The sequence below is a fragment of the Panthera uncia genome, assembly GCF_023721935.1.
Source record: "Panthera uncia isolate 11264 chromosome B2 unlocalized genomic scaffold, Puncia_PCG_1.0 HiC_scaffold_24, whole genome shotgun sequence".
In the NCBI taxonomy this organism is placed as follows: domain Eukaryota; kingdom Metazoa; phylum Chordata; class Mammalia; order Carnivora; family Felidae; genus Panthera; species Panthera uncia.
The window spans coordinates 15601962-15619876 of NW_026057580.1; the positions used below are offsets into that span (position 1 = coordinate 15601962).

The window sequence follows — 17915 nt, forward strand, 5'->3', positions numbered from 1 at the left end:
CTTTCTTACAAGACTTAAGACCTCTGTCTCACTTCTTACAGTGAATAAAGTGAGGCTGAGTCATTCATCAGTGAGGATTGAATCAATTGAGGATTGAAGTATAATTACATACAGTGTCCTATTGGTTTTAGGTATTGTAGATCATAAGGTTTAGATATTTTTATATACTACAAAATGGCACCTGTGATAAGTCTAGTTACCATCTATCACCATACAAAGTTATTATAACATTATTGACTATATTCTCTATGTTGTTCATTACAGCCCCAAGACTTCGTTATTTTGTAACTGGAAGTTTGTACTTCTTACTCCCCTTAATCTTCTTTTATCTGCTCCCTATTTCACCTTCTCCCTTACGGTAACCAGGATTTGTTTCCTATGTCTATGGGAGTCTATTTCTGTTTTGTTTATTCATTTGTCTTGTTTTTTAGATTCCACATATAAGTGAAATCATACAGTATTGTCATTACTGTCTGACTTATTTCACTTAGTATATTATTGTGTAGGTCCATCTGTGTTGTCATAAATGGTAAGATTTCATTCTTTTAATGGCTGAGGAGTATTCCATTGTGTATGTATACATCATCTATATATAATATATTGTCTTACAGTAGTGAACAGTTTTACTTCTTCCTTTCCAATTTGATGCTTTTCTTTTTCTGGCCTAATTGCTCTAGCCAAGGTTTCTAGTACTATGTTGAATAAGCATGGGGGAGTCCTTGTCTTATTCCTGATCCTAGAGGAAAGCCTTTTAGCTTTTCACCATTGAGTATGATGTTAACTGTGGGTTTGTCATATATGGACTTTATGATTTTGATGTACATTCCTTCTATACCCACTTTGTTGAGAGTTTTTATAAATGGATATTGTATTTTTTTAAACGGCCTTTCTGCATCTGTTAAGATGATCATATGATTTTTATCCTTTATTTTGTTAAAATGGTGTGTTATGTTGATTGATTTGCAAATGTTGAGTCATTCTTGCATCCCTGAAATAAATCCCACGTGATCATGGTATATGATCCTTTTGACATATCGTTCAGTTCATTTTGCTAATATTTTGTTGGCGATTTTTACATCTATATTCACCAGGGATACTGCCTGTAATTTTCTTTTTGTGTGTGTGATATCTGACTGGTTTTGATATCAGGGTAATGCTGGCCTTGTAAAATGAGTTTGGAAGCATTCCTTCTTCGATTTTTTGGAATAATTTGAGAAGGATAGTTACTAACTCTTTAAATGTTGGTAGAATTCATCTGTGAAGCTCTCTGGTCCTGGACCTTTGTTTCTGGGAGTTTTAAAATTACTGATTGAATTTTATTATTTGTAATTGGTCTATTTATTATTTTTTTGTAATCAAGTCTTGGAACCCAGAAGAAATGGATACATTTCTAGAATCCTACTTTTTATGTGGTTATCATGATTATCCATTTCTTATGTGTTTGCCAATTTGTTGGCATGTAATTGTACTAATTTCTTAGGATCCTTTATATTTTTATCGTGTCAGTTATAGTTTCTCGTGTTTAATTTATTTATTTGGGCCCTGTCTTTTTTTCTTCATGATTTTGACTAGAGGTTTATTGATTTTGTTTATCTTTTCAGTAATCTGCTTTTAATTTCATTGATCTTGTCTGTTTTTCAATCTCTGTTTCATTTTATTTCTGCTTTGGTCTTTGTTCTCCTAACTTGGGGTTTTGTTCTTTTTCTAGTTTCTTTACATGTAAATTAATACTGTTTATTTGGGAATTTTTGTATTTCTTGAGATTGCTATAAACTTGTCTGTTAGAACTGCTTTTGATGTGTTCTATAGGTTTGAAAGTTGTGTTTCTATTTTTCATTTGTTTCAACATAGTTTTTTATTTTCTCTTTGATTTCTTTGTTGACCCATTGATTGTTCAGTAGCATTGTTTAGTCTCCGTATGTTTGTGCTTTTTCCAGGTTTCTTCTTGCAGTTAATTTCTAATTTCATACTGTTGGGGTTGGCAAAGATACTTGTTATGATTTCAGTCTTTGGAATTTATTTGTTATTAATTTTTTTTTTTTTTTACTGTTTGAGAGAGAGAGAGAGAGAGAGAGAGAAAGGGAGGGAGGGAGAGGGGCAGAGAGAGAGGGAGGCAGAGACTGAAGAAGGCTCCAGTCTCTGTACTGTCAGTTCATGGCCTGAACTGAAGTTGGACACTTAACTGACTGAGCCACACAGGCGACCCTAACTTTTGCCATTTTAATTATAATATATCTTTGTGTGGCTCTCTTTGGTTTCATCTTGTTTGGAACTGTCTGTACTTCCTGGACATGGATGTCTTTCCTTTACAAGGTTAAGGATGTTTGTAGCCATTATTTCTTCAAATAGATTTTCTGTCTCTTATTTTTATCCTTCTGAAACCTCTACAATGTGAATGTTAGTACAATTATTGTCATTTCTGAAGTCTCTTAAACTATTCTCATTTTTTAAAAATTCTTTCTTCTTTTGCTGTTCTGATTAATTTCCACTATTCTATCTTCCATTCAGGTGATCCATTCTTCTGTATCCTCTAATCTGTTGATGTCCTCTAGTGTATTTCTTAGTTCAGTTATTGAAATTTTCAGCTCTGACTGCTTTTTGGTACCTTCTTATATTTTCCAGCGCTTTGTTAAGGTTCTTACTGTATTTCTTCATTCTTCTAAGTTGAGCAAGCATCTTTATGACCATTACTTTGAATTGCTTATCAAGTAAATTAATTATCTCTATTAGGGTTTTTTTTCCTGAGGTTTTATGTTGTTCTCTTGTTTTGAACATTCTTCTGTTTCCTTATGTTGTTTGTCTTTCTGCATTTGTGTCTGTAAATTTGGCAGAACAGCTAACTCTTGGTCTTCAAGGAGTGGCCTTATGTAGCAGTGTCCCCTTTGTTTACTGTGTATGCCAACAGGATTTGGTTGGGCAGCTGGAGCTGGAGTAGGCCTGAGCTAGGGTTGCCCTGGGGCTTGCTACAATGGGCAGGATGGCTGCGGCTAGAGCTGGCGCGGGCTCGTTGGTGTATGACTTGAGCTGGTGTGGACATGGGACCAGGCATTCCAATGTACTCTGTGCCAGGACCACACGGGCAGGAGGGCTTGAGCTGTTGTGTGCAGGCCTGGGGTATGCTGGAGCTTCCAGGGCCACCTTGTTGGGATGGCTAGAGCTGGGGCTGGCAAAGGCAATAGACTGTCTTGGTGGGAAAGCTGATCTGGGTTAGGGGCCTGGGACTTGCTGGAGCAGATTTAATAGGCCAGCAAGAGTGCCTGGACTCTGCTTTCATTGGCACTGTCAAAGTAGAGCGTTGGGAAAGAAATAGTGGCAATTTCAGGCATCTCCGACCCTGGAGAGAGTTCTAGCAGTTCCTTCCACCATTTGGCAGAAGCTCTATGGTTAGTAAATGGATTTTCTTCACTTATAGTCTAGTTGCCCTTTAAATTGCTGTTTTGTTTCTGTGCCCCAGGGCAGGTGTGTCTGCTTGGGACCCTCAATGATACCCCCTACTGCAAGTCCTTACATCTGGGGTGTGGTTTGTGTTGTTACCTTGTCTCCTACTGTTCTCTGTGTGGTCCCTCTGTTGTTTGTTGTGCAGGGGCTGTTCAGTCCACCCTCAATTTTTAAGGAAGAATTGCTCTGTATGTAGATGTAGTTTTATGGTGTCCACGAGAGAAGGTCAGTTCAGAGTCTTCCTATTCCATCATCTTGGACTGCCTCCTCCTTGCTCCTTTTCTAATGGAGTTGGAGAGTAGACACTGAGAGCAAGATGGTCTGCTGGATTTTATTTCAGCCAGTGTTGAAATTTCTAAACTTTGCAGTCTTTATGTAGTTAAGTGAATCACTAGAGGTTACTCTATGGGTTAATGCTGTCTGAGGCCCTTCTTTTGCTCGATTTCATTCAGTATTCAGCCTTCTGGGTGCTTTATTTTTATACCCAAGGAACACATTATTTGGGAGGGCTTATTTGGTGTTCATACAGCACTATCAGTTAATTTTAATTTGGGAAGACCTGATTGACATGTCTCAAGTTTTTGATGTCATCAAGTCTTAAAAATGAATAAATGCTAAACCCAACAAATTTGAATAAATTGAAGAAAAACAGGCTTTTTCCTTGAATCTTCTGTTCGAGAGTTCTGAAGAACCAAGAGTATAAGCTAGATATATTTATTAGGTGACTCTTTTTTTTGTTGTTGTTTGTTTTAAAAACAGTCTCTTCTCTCTCCTTTTCCCCAGTACTCAGCTGTTAAAGAGAGATAAAATTGTGCCTTGGAATCTTAAAGTAGGGGAGGCAATAATGAATATTTTTGATTAACATTATGATTTTTTTAATGCTTCTTTATTTTAGAGAGAGAGAGAGAGAGTAGGGGAGGAGCAGAGAGGGAGTCAGAGCATCCAAAACAGGCTCCGTGCCGAAAGGAGGGAGCCTGACGTGGGGCTTGAACTCACAAATTGTGAGATCATGACCTGAGCCAAAGTTGGATGCTTAGTCGTCTGAGCCACCCAGGCACCCCTGATTATCATTAAGATTTTTTAGATTTATCATAATCACTGGTAAGTTTTGACATATTTGAATTTTGATCAAGAAGGCATTTGTTCTAATAGAATAAATTTTTTGTCAGTGGCCTTTTGGTTGTTAAGATCTTACTATTTTATAACAGATACTCATATAATTTAGATTATTAACGATCAGAAGTTATTTTAAGCATTTGTAAGATGTAAGTATTCACATATTTTTACCATTGTTATTTTAATAGAAACCAAAGAAACCACCACCTCCTGCTAAGGGTCCAGGTATGTAAGAAACACATTATTCAGTTTGCTGTTTTTCATATTTTCAAGTTATAAAATGGTGAAATTGGGTTTTAAGTAAACCATTTATTTATATGAGCAAAAACCAAATATGATGTAATATATACAAATTCTAGAAATACATAAAAATTGAGTGTTCACATGCATTAAGTCTGTATTTTTTAAGTGTAAATTGTATAAAATAGGATGTTAAAAATAATTTGTATACTTTAGTTATGACTTGTCATATTTCCCCCCCACACACACACACAATTTAAGTTTATTAGTCTTGAAAGAGAGAAAGAGAGCAAGCAGGGGAGGGCCAGAGAGAAAGAGGGAGAGATAGAGAATCCCAAGCAGGCTCTGCACTGTGCAGAGCTTGATGTGGGGCTCGAACCCACGAACCGTGAGATCATGACCTGAGCCGAAATCAAGAGAGGGACACTTTGAGCCACCCACGTGCCCCTGTCATTTCTAATTAAGAAAATTGACCAAGTTTAAATGCATTTAGAATAGTATACTTCAGGGGCACCTGTGTGGGTCAGTTGGTTAAGTGTCCAACTTCTGCTCAGGTCATGATCTTGCAGTTTGTAGGTTCAAGCCCCATGTTGGGCTCTGTGCTGACAGCTAAGAGCATGGAGCCTGCTTTGGATTCTGTGTCTCCCCCTCTCTCTACCCTTCCCCCACTCATATTCTGTCTCTCAAAAACAAAAATAATTTTTAAAAATTAAAAGAATAGAATACTTAATATATTGACCTAATTAGTTATTCCACTTTTTCACATTAAATTCATTTGTTAATGTCTCATATAAATACTAATTATTTGTATTTCTTCAGAGAGTATGCTGAAGGGTTAAACAAACTTGAAGAGTTTATTTTTATTTTTTTAAGCAGTTGAATATATTATGGTATATTTAGAAGAGTTTTCCAGAGTTACAGTTTCATAATCTGGCCCTTTGTCTATTTCTGTAAGTTTTAGATCCTAATTTCATTTCTTCTCCTTTTTTTCTTTTTTTTCTTTTCTTCTCTTTTCTTTTTCTTTTTTTCTTTCTCTTTCTCTTTTTCTTTTTCTTTTCCTTTTTCTTTTTCTTTCTCTTTCTCTTTCTCTTTTTCTCTTTCTCTTTTTGTTTCTCTTTTTCTTTTCTCTCCTCTTCTGTTACTTTCTAGTTTTTTTGTTTTCTTTTTCTCTTCTCTTCTCTTCTCTTCTCTTCTCTTCTCTTCTCTTCTTTCAAGGGGGTGGGGGGGGGAGGGGCAGAGAGATGGAAAGAGAGAATCCCAAGCAGGCTCTGAGCTGTCAGCATGGAACCCGATGTGGAATTTCATCTCACAACCAGGAGAAGATCATGACCTGAGCCCAAATCAAGAGTCCACATTTAACTGAACCACCTAGGTGTCCCTAGCCCCTAATTTTTGATTTTTATAAGTGAAGTACAATTATTTTCTTGAAAGATTTGCTCTTTTAAGAAATAATACAGGTCCTTTCCTACTCCAAGTTTTCATCTTTGTATTTGCTGACTTAATCCCAGAGCAAGGAAAGCATAAGTTGAAAGTAATTTTTATGGAAGTTGGTGTTCTAGGCTTTTTATTCACTAGTCATATTGGGGCTTTCAAAATTTAATTAAAGTTAAATCAAATAAAATATTGAATTCCCCAGTCACAGTAGTAGTATTTCAAGTCTCCACACTCAGTATTGGATAACACAAAAATAGAATATTTCCATCATCATGGAAAAGTTCTACTGGAGAGTGGTGTTGTAGAGGGTATGAACACCTTCATTTGGCAAAGAAGGAACTGAGACCAGAGTTACTACTCAGCCATGTAATGGTGGTAGGTGCAGGATTAGATAGTTAGCCTAGTGATTATGGTACATTGTTGTTTCTGTTAAGTCATGTTTTCCTCTGATGTTATTTTTAAACTGACCTTTTCTGCTTAGTAGTATAATTGTTTTTGTGCTTTGAAACTAATTTTTTTAAGTACTAATTTTGGCTTTTTTCCTTAGCTCCAAAGCCTGAGCTAATAGCTACAGAAAAGAAGTATTTTCCTATAAAGCCAGAAGAAAAAGGTAAGGGTAATTCTTCCACTTTTAGAAAAATAATTCTTCTTTGGATTTGTCATTGTGAATAATAATATCTCTCCACATGGATTGATTTACACTGATTTTTTTATTATTAAATATAATTTATTGTCAAATTGGTTTCCATACAATACCCAGTGCTCATCCCAACAGGTGCCCTCCTCAATACCCATCACCCACCCACCCCTCCCTCCCACCCCCCATCAACCCTCAGTTTGTTCTCAGTATTTAAGAGTCTCTTATGGTTTGCCTACTTCCCTCTCTGTAACTTTTTTCCCCCCTCTTCCCCTCCCCCATGGTCTTCTGTTAAGTTTCTCAGGATCCACATATGAGTGAAAACATATGGTATCTTTCTCTTACTGACTTATTTCACTTAGCATAATACCCTCCAGTTCCATCCACGTTGCTGCAAATGGCAGGATTTCATTCTTTCTCATTGCCAAGTAGTATTCCATTGTGTATATAAACCACATCTTCTTTATCCATTTGTCAGATTTACACTGATTTTTAACAACTGTTCAGTATTTATTTGGAGTTTTCTGGGAGGAAGTACTTTATCAAGAGTGATAGGAAATTAAGGTTTTATTCAAACTGATACCAATTTACATTCATTAAAAAGTTAAACCATTACTTCAGTAAGGTTATAGTATTTCATTATATTATTATTTGTTTTTTCAAAAAATAACGAAAGTAAGCATTAAATAGTTATACTTTATCTTTTTTGGAGTCTCAATTAAAATAAATTTTAAAAAATTCTTAGGTATAAGAGTGAGTTATGGGGTGCCTGGGTGGCTCAGTCGATTGAGCGTCCAACTTCGGCTCAGGTCATGATCTCACAGTTTGTGGTTTTGAGCCCTATGTCAGGCTCTGTGTGGACAGCTTGCTCAGAGCGTGGAGCCTGCTTTGGATTCTGTGTCTCCCTCTATTTCTTCCCCTCCTCTGCTCATGCTCTCTCTCTGTCTCTCAAAAATAAATGAATGTTAGAAAAAAAATTTTTTTAAAGTGAGTTCTAACATGGAAGTGATTTGTTATGTATTATTTAATTTTCACTGTCTGTATTTGTCATATAAACTTGGAAAGTATTCCAAGGTACCATATCTATTTTGTTAAAAACATCATTTTGTTTTGTTATTATTAATTTGGAGAAAATAACTATTTCTCTTTGTGTACAGAAAGATCTGCAATGGTTGTATCTAGTATTTTAGGTTATATATACAGTTGACCCTTGAGCAGCATGGGTTAGAACTGCACAGGTCCATTGGTACGTGAATTTTTTTCGATAAATAGGATACAGCACTGTAAATGTACTTTTCTTATGATTTTATTAATAACTTTTTCTTAAGCTTAATGTATTATAAGAATAGAGTATATAATGCACATAACATAGTATATAATGCACATAACATATAAAATATGTGTTAATTGACTGTTTATGTTATTGGTAAGGCCATTTATTCAACAGTAGGCTTTCAGTTAAGTTTTGGGGAGTCAAAAGTTATATTCAGGTAATTGTGTTCAGCTGTGTAGGGTATTGGTACCCCTAACCCTTGTGTTGTTGACTGTACAAGCAAAACCTTGAATACTATTTTAGAATGCTTCTGTTTCTACTGCCAATATTGTTTCTGCCTATCCTTGTGTGTTGCCTGCAGTGTTCCTGTATTCTCTTAACTGATTTCTCTCACTTTAGTCCCTTGTCTGGCTTCTATTTCATATTTTTGCCAGATTCATTTTTTAATAAACTATTTTCTAGAACAGTTTTAGATTCGCAACAAAATTGAGCAGTAACTACACAGAATTCCCATACACTCCTTGCCCCACACTTGTACTGCCTCCCCCACTATCAACATCCTGCACCAGAGTGGACCTCCACTAACACATTATCACCTGAAGTCCATAGTTTATATTAGGGTTCATTCCTGAGTTGTACATTTTATGAGTTTGGGCAAATGTATAATTTGACAAATGTGTAATACAATGTCTAACAGAATAGGTCTTATTATTCTAAGAATCTTCTTTGCTCTGTTATTTCATTCCTCCCTTCCCTCAGCCCCTGGTAACCATTAATCTTTTTATTGTCTCCATAGTTTTGCAGAATGTCATATGGTTGGAATCATACAGTATGTAGCTTTTTCACTTTAATATGTGTTTAAGTTTTCTCCATGTCTTCATGACTTAATAGCTCATTTTCTTTTAGTGCTGATTAACATTCCATTATCTATCTATAGCACAGCTTATCCATATTTACCTACTGAAGGACATCTTGGTTGCTTCCAAACTTTGTCAGTTATGAATAAAGATGCTATATATAATTAAACATCCTTGTCCAGGTATTTGGTGGACATAAGCTTTTAGTTCATCTGGGCAAAAATAACCAAGGAGTATGATTGCCGGATCATATGTTAAAAGTATGTTTAGTTGTATAAGAAACTGTCACATCATCTTCCAAATTGTGCCATTTTGCATTCCCATCAAGAATGAATAAAAGCTCCTGTTGATCCTTATCTGAGCCAGCTTTTGTTGTTATTGGGAACTGACGCCCCCCCCCCCACCCCAAATTACAATTTTGGTATTATCTTCTACCCTTTTCATTCACTAAATACAGTAACCACATTCTTGTCCCTGAATATGCCATGTATTTTCATAGCTTTATCTCTTTCTCGTTATCTGTGCTCAGCATGGGAAGTTTTTAGATTCTTTTTTTCTTTATGTTTGAGAATGTTTTATTTGTCATGCAAAAACAACTTAGTAAAAGTATTTTTTAATTTCAGATGTAATATGGCTATTGTTAGGTCTGAGCATTGGATTGGTTTATATTGGTGCCTGGTTATAATACCGGTCCTACATGAAAGACTCATTTTACAAAGATACTGAGAACTAAATGTAAGAACTATGTTGTTGGCTTCATTACCTACATTATGATATTCCTTTTATAGTCTCCTCCATCAAGTAAGTAGGGATTTTATTAAAATGTAGTAATGACTTCCCATATTCCCTGAAATCAGTTGTGTGGATCCCTTTAACAAAATGGAAGGTGATCCATTTTTAGATCATTTATCTGCTCAAAAACCTGGCTTGGTGAAGTAACAAGGACTGAATTTGCCCTCCTGAGTTGAACAACTAGAAGACTGGACAAAATAGATGAAATAGTGGTTTCAGGTATTGGGCAATAGATCATTTAGGACTGTTATCACTGAAGGAAGTTATCACTGAGCCAGTAAGGCAAGTCCTAACATTACCCCAGCTTATTGTCTAGAAGCAGTTTATAGGCAGTAGAAAGGAAGAAGCCAAACAGAGTCTGGTTTTCCTCTAGAGCTGAGGAAACAGGAGAAAAGGAGTTTAGGGAGGTCAAAGCAGCTACAGTTTGTGGGGCAGAGTGCCAGAATAGAGGGAACTGCACAGAGAACATTCTGAGATCTCAGTACAGCTTACCATGAGGCTTTGGCTGAGTACTGTGAATTATATACACATGAAAGGAAACTTCCACAGGTAGAGACATAACTACTAGAAAGCATTTGGTGAAGCAGTTTTTGGAACTCACTAATAGTCCATGTTCCCACAAGCCACAGGGGAAAGACTTCATAAAGTGTAGGATGGAGTCCATAAAAGATTATATCACCTTAGACTAAAGTCGTCTTCACATTTACCTTGGAAGCAGGAAGCAGATTGAACTATTTCTTGAACAGGATTCTATACAATTTGGAAGAGTGTAACACCTGAGAGTGTTAAATATATAGTGTCTGGGGCGCCTGGGTGGCTCAGTCGGTTAAGCATCCGACTTCAGCTCAGGTCATGATCTCGCGGTCTGTGAGTTTGAGCCCCGTGTCGGGCTCTGTGCTGACAGCTCAGAGCCTGGAGCCTGTTTCAGATTCTGTGTCTCCCTCTTTCTCTGACCCTCCCCCGTTCATGCTCTGTCTCTTCCTGTCTCAAAAATAAATAAACGTTAAAAAAAATTTTTTTAAAAATATATAGTGTCCATTATCTGATAAAAAATTATTAGGCATGGAAAGGAGCAGGATAATAGCAACCTGTAACTAGAAGAATTAGTCAATGAAACAGACCCAGAAATGGCAAGAGATGATGGAAATAGCAAGGACATTAAAACAGCTATTATAGGGGCACCTGGGTGGCTCATTTGGTTGTGTCCAACTTCAGTTCCGGTCATGATCTCATGATTCATGGGTTCGAGCCCCACGTCAGGCTCTGTGCTGACAGCTCGGAACCTGGAGCCTGCTTTGGATTCTGTCTCCCTCTCTTTCTGCCCATCCCCTGCTCATGCGCGCGCGCTCTCTCTCTCTCTCTCTCTCAAAAATAAACATTAAAAAGAAATTTAAAAAAAGAATGGAGTTTAAATCTTGACTATTTCCTGCCCGTGCCAACATGTAGATTTTCTCAAACCTGCTTAGCAGTTTTCTGCCCCCTAATTTCTCAGAGATACCTGAATGCTGGCCATATTATGCTTCATTAGAATAATAATATCAACACTTTTGAAACAGAAGTTTTTCCTCCTGCTGTTTGGAAAACATTTCTTGGACATACCTCTCAGTAACTCACTCCATTCTCAATGACTTGTTCTTGGTATGAACTATGTATGAAAGGAAGGGAGCAACTAATGTTTATTTTGGAGTGCCAGGCAGTGAGGCATATAAATGTGTAGGAGCTCTATTAGGCTTGTAAGTCATTTAAGTGTTTACCTTTATGTACATGTTCTCCTTGGTAGCCTCAGTCACATCCATAGGAAGGCATAATGGGCTAAAGTCCAGCCATTCAACACTTACTGGTAGAGGCAGTGAATCTGCGCTCACTTGCTTGAGGAGCATTTTTCTCTAGAGTTTCTATACCTACAGGTGTTAAGACCGGGTTTGTTATTTTTCAGTCAGTTCATAAGCAGAACATAACCAGATGGCACACACCTCCAGGCAGGAAGTAAACACCAATATGTTAATATTGGCAGTATTGTTTCCTAATTAGGAGAATAGGAAGGGAGAGTTGTGCTGGTAGATGTTCCTCTTGAGTTTTTTTGTCTCTGTATCTGACATTAAGGGAGACAAGTTATTGTTGCTGGGGAAATGTAGTCACATACTAGGAATTCATTGCTAATACACGAGACTACAGATTTTCAGGGTCTAGTTGGCCGATTTCTGGGACTCTGAACCCCAGTAGACTGAATTGTGAATCTTACCCTATCTTTTGGAAACAGTTATACTTTACTATGTAAGATTTTCTCTTGCAGAAGGTTGCGTGACTGCTGCTGGTTCCCACACAAAGGTCCAGTAGCATCATTAATTAATTCATTTGCTCAATTGCTGAACTAAAAATTAATAAAGACTATCAGAGCTGGATTTTTGTTTTATTTTTGATTCTTCGGACAGTCAGATATATAAAGCTCATGGCTTAACCGTCATCTGCATTCTGCTGATTCCCAGTCAGTGTTTGGATTTGTTTATATTCATTGCTGTTTGTACTTTCATTTGTTTGTATTTCATATTTTCTACCTATATGTGTGTGTGTGTGTGTGTGTGTGTGTGTGTGTATTTTATGTTTTTTTTTTAATGTTTATTTATTTTTGAGAGAAAGGAAGACAGAGCGTGAGCAAGGGAGGGGCAGAGAGAGAGGGAGACAGAGAATCTGAAGCAGACTCCAGGCTTGGAGCTGTTAGGACAGAGCCCGATGTGGGGCTCGAACCCACGAACCGTGAGGTCATGACCTGAGCTGAAGTCGGGTGCTTAACTGACTGAGCCACCCAGGCACCCCATACTTATATTTTTAACGAATTTCTTTTATGGAGGGCCTAGTGGTAGAATATGTTTTGTTTATTTTTTTCTCCTCATTCTTGGTATTTTTGCCTTACGTTGAATTCCAAGCTGGCAAAGTTGGTCTTGGTACATAATTGAACATATTGCAATTAATTAATACAAGTCTTGAGGTCTTGTTTGCTTAGGAGTGTTCTCTTCTTCCTATGAGCCAGTAAAAGGAATGCAGATTAAAAACTTAATGGAATTGAAATGTGATAAAAATGTGTAGTTTTCTATTCATGTGCTGGCTATGGATAGTATTCTTCATATTACAGAGTGATTTGGAAATCAGTATTCAAAATATGCTTTTCAATTAGTATGTGCGCTGGAATTTTGGTGTAATACAATTTAATATGGAATTAAAATCAAGATCTGTGTGTTTGACTCATTTAGCGGCAGTTATTATTGGAGACCCTGATCTCAAATGCATGCCTTTTTATCTGTGATGCAGTCTGTAGTACAGACTCTTGAGTTGAGAGACCTGTGGTAGAACTCTATTGTATTATATATTTAGTATGCTTACCAAAAAGGAAATAGTACTTATCTCTAATGGTCTACAAATAATATTTTGGTATCTGTAATATATCACTCCTGTTTGAACCTAAAAATAATCTTGACCTCTTAAGAAGTAGCAAATATTCTTTATTATACTTAACCCACACATGGGACAGACTTTTAATAAATGTCAAATATGCAATAACATAAAACCAGTAAATATGTATGTATGAGGCAACTGGCTTCTGTTAATCACTAGGATTTAATTTTTTTTCCTATTTTAAGTGATACTCTAATAATTCTAGTTGAATAGTTAACATGTGCATGGTAATGAGGAGATTGTAATTATTCAGAGACTTAGAAAATGAGCATAATGTGTTGACTGGAAAACAGAAGGTGGTTCCAGACCACAGAAAGAATGTGAAAAGAATGAGAGAAAGCATATTCAAGAAATGGCTATAGGTAACTTAGGAAGCTAGAAATTAGCTAGAAATGTAGCGTGGTGCAGTTGTTTTTGGTCTTGGTGGCATATTAGAATTACCTGGGTATCTTTTAAAAATATGCTGATACTAAGGATCCTCTCCAGAATTTTTATAAGGTAGAACTCAGATAGTAGTATTTTTTTTTAAATATTTATTTATTTTTCGGGGGAGCACCGGCGGGGGAGGGGCAGAGAGGAAGACAGAAGATCTGCACTGACAGGTTGACAGCAGTGAGCCCTATGTGGAGCTCGAACTCACAAACAGCGAGATTGTGACCTCAGCCAAAGTCGGTCGCTCAACTGAGTGAGCCACCTAGACGCCCCTCAGGTAGTAGTATTTTTAAAGCTCTTCTCAGGATTCTAATCTGAAGATAAAACTAAGAACCACTTATGTAGTTCATAAAAGGCCTTTAAGTGCTATGGCAAAGAGTTGTATTTAACTATCTGTTTACATGTTGCCTTGCACCAAAAAGGATTTAAAGTAGTGATAAGGATTTCAGAATTTATATTATGGAAATAAAGCGTATATGCACATGTTTCATATAAATATGTGTTGGTCATTATGATGCATGGCACATGAACTTAATATATTTGAACATTTTCTGTTGCATTTGGGAAAAAACTCTAGCCTACAGTGTTTTCTTCCCAAAAGCAGACTTTCTTGACTACATTAGCCTTAGTATAGCCTACCAGATTTTGAGTGATCTGGCTCCCTATTGAGTTTTCTCTTGTTAACTGTTTGTGGTCGGGTCCCCCAGTGTATAACATTCATAGAATATCAGTTTTCTGCCCTCCCAGTTACATGGTATAGTATCCTTTTCCTGGCATCTCATCTTTATCTTGCACTCCTTCAGATTCTTTCCATACGTGATTCCTTCTCATTTTTTCAGATTCCAGCTTAAAACAGCCATCTTAATGTCACCTCTTTGACATTAGTCTTTTCTTTATTACTCTGTCTAAAAGTAGTTATTTCTCATTATTGTATGTTACATGTACATTAGATATTTTTTGTATATTGTCTTTTTCCCACATTTGACTAAACCACTAAACCCTATGGGGCAAAGGTGTAGTGTGTGTGTGTGTGTGTGTCTGAATCTTATTTGACATTGGTTCTGTAGTTTCTTGCAAAATACATAATGAATAAGGGATATTTAATACAATAATTACTATGTAATTGGAAGGCTTTTAAAAACTGGTGTGACATGTTCAGATAGGTTTTTCTGAAACTGTTTTAGTGCTATTTGAATAGGTTTGGTGATGGTATGGATAAAAAGGAAATTGGAATGGTTTCAGAGCAAAGAATAAAAATCCTTATTCAAACTGAAACAATAGGGAAACAGTCTCATATAATTGGAAGTCTAGAAGTAGGAGTCTTATGACCCTCCATTGAATAATTTCATTATGGACCTGGATTATATCTCTCCATTTGCCTCTTTAGTGTCTACTTTGTCTTCAGATTGGTTTCCCTTGAGGTCACAGGAATGCTGACTGTGACAATCAGGGCAACTTGATATTTTGTCCATTTAATAGGAAAGAGGAAAATCTCTCCACATCTGTGGAAAGTAAGTCCTTTTCAGTTTCTTGGACCAATTTGGGGTACATGTTCAATTCCAGATAAATGTAAAAAGAATGCTGTCTATTTAATAGCTTGGTATGATCGTATGAAGGTAGGATAGATTTGAGTGAATCAGCTACATATCTGCTAAAGATGTTGAGATATATTCAGGCTCTCCCATAAGGGAGGTGGTTTAGGTTTATGGTAGTACATCTTGTTGACTAATTAGATCCTAATGGTTGTGAGGATGGGAAAATGAGATATGATTTATAAAATAAAATAAAGACAGTTTCTAGGAGAAAATACATGAGTTCAGCTTTTGATACACAATTTGATATGAATATAGAAAATATGGGATGAGTCTTGTTGAGAGTTTGTATTAAGCATTTATTTGTAAGGTGCTGTCTTGGAAGTTAGCTAGTTAAATTTATGGATACAGGTAAGGTTGTTCAAGAAGGTTGCTTAAAATCAGAATAGGAAGAGTTTAGCTTAGAGTCTTAGAATGTGTACATTTAAGAAATTGTTAGATGAACTGGAACTCTTGAAGAAAACTGATGAGTGATCATATAGACAGGCAGAGAATGATCTGAGTGAGAATAACTGGAAAGGTTGTGTGAAATATATACATATATACTAGACATAGGAGAGCTATGAAGGGTACAAGAAATTACAGGCTCAAGTTGTAGGAGAGGAGGGGAGCCCAGGAAAGTGAGTCTGGCATTTGAGCCTGTGTTTCCTTTTGAGGCATTTGCCATTTCTGAAAGTGCTAGCTAAGACTATGAAAACAACTTTCAATGTATTTTTGGGTTTGAGAAGACAAAAATTGGAGTTTGGGGCCCACAGAAAAGGAGATACATTAGTAGACTCTTGAACTTTAATTGGGTTCCAAAAAAGACTCCGTTTAATGAGAAGTGTGAAATGGAAGTAGAACTAGCTCTCAAAAGTACTGAAGCCCACGTGCTGATTGTCTCAGTCTGATTGGAAGAGAAGGTGCTCTGGGATTTTACCGTGGCTTCGCCTTGCTGCCTGAAGCAAAGTAAACCCTTATTCCCTGGAGAAGAAGACATCATCTAGAATTTTAAATTATCTTTGTATATTTTCACACAAATGTTTTATGTCTCTTACTCATAGAGAAATAACCAGACGTACTTGGAGATACGACACATGACTAGAAACAGAAAATAAACCTGGTCCACAGTGTTCTAGGTATTTGAAATATCAGACACAGGCTATAAAGTATCTATGCCTAATTTATGTTCAAAATAATAAAAGATGTGATTGATAATTTTGGCATAACTAAAAACCATGTAAGTGTAAATGAATTTGTGTAACTATAAAATATACAGTGGACCCTTGAACAATGCAGGGGTTGGGGCGCTGGCCCACTGTACAAGTTTGACTCAACAAAAACTTAACCAATAGCCTACTGTTCACCAGGAGTTTTACTGATAACAGCAATCGATCAACACATATTTTGTACGTTATATATAATATGTACTGTATTCTCACAGTAAAGTAGAAAAAAATGTTAAAATCATAAGGGAGAAGAAATACCTTTATAGTACTGGACTGTATTTAAAAAAATCTGTATATAGGTAGGCCTGCACAGTTCAAACATGTGGTTCAGGGTCAACTGTATATGATATATGTGTGTGGGTATATGTTAATATATATGTGTGTGTGTTTTCAAAAGAAAATTTCTGAATTGAAGCTTATGGTGGGAAGAAAGATGGAAAATATAGAAAAGATCTTAATAGACATATAGAATAGAATGAAAAGGTTTAATGTACATGTAATTGAAGATCCAGATGGGGAGGAGAGAGAAGGGACTAGAAACCTTATTTGAAGGTATAATGGTTTCCAGTCTTCCAAAAATGATGAAGCAAAAAGCTACAGAATCAAGAAATACTGTGGAGCCCAGTCTGGATATATACAAAGAAAACTACTCCATATACTCACTATTAGTCATGCTGCTATAAGCAAAAAATAATATTGAAAACAGCCAGAGAATAAGACACATTTAATTTTAGAGTAACAAAAATAAGAGTGACAGTTGCTTCTCATTGGAAAAAGTTTGAAGCTGAAAGACCATGGAATCATGTCACCAAAGTGTTAAAGGAAATAACTGCTAACCTATAATTATATTGCCAATGAAAATATCTTCGGGAAAAAAAGATGAAGTAAGACATTTTTAGGCCAGTCAAATCTGAGAGAATTTATCACTGGCATGCCAGTACTTTAGGCAGTTTTAAAGGATGTTATTCAGGCAGAATGGAAATGATTCCAAATACCAACTGGGAGATCCAGAAATCAAGAGCAACAGAAAAGCTTAAATAGGGATGCTTGGGTAGCTCAGTTGGTTAAGCTTCCACCTCTTGATTTCCAGCTCAGGTCAAGACCTCATGATTCATGAGTCAGGCCCTGAGTCGGGCAGTGAGCTGGCAGCACAGAGCCTGCTTGGGACTCTCTGTCTCCTCTCTCTGCCCCTCTCCCGTTTGCACGTGTGTGCGTTCCCTCGCTCTACCTCTTTCAAAATAAATACACTTTAAAAAATGCTTAAATAGATAGGTAAATCTAAATATTTACTGTATAAAATGTTAATAATCCCTTCTGGGCATTTATAGAAATAAAAATGCAACAAGGCAGCAGGGGTGTAAATCGAGTTAAAGTGTTAGGGCCAGTAGAAAAATTTATATATGACTTCAAGGATATGTGCTATAATCTCTAGGCAGTTACAAAAAA

At 36.5% G+C, this 17915-nt stretch overlaps 1 protein-coding gene across 1 annotated transcript in view; it reads left to right on the forward strand.

Moving 5' to 3' along the window:
- CD2AP (CD2 associated protein) overlaps nt 1-17915 on the forward strand; it is a 141112-nt gene that overhangs the window by 94010 nt on the left and 29187 nt on the right. Inside the window, exons 10-11 of the mRNA XM_049653778.1 lie at nt 4743-4779; nt 6776-6838. Of these exons, the coding sequence (XP_049509735.1) occupies nt 4743-4779; nt 6776-6838 (100 nt within the window). The remainder of the gene's footprint in view (nt 1-4742; nt 4780-6775; nt 6839-17915) is intronic.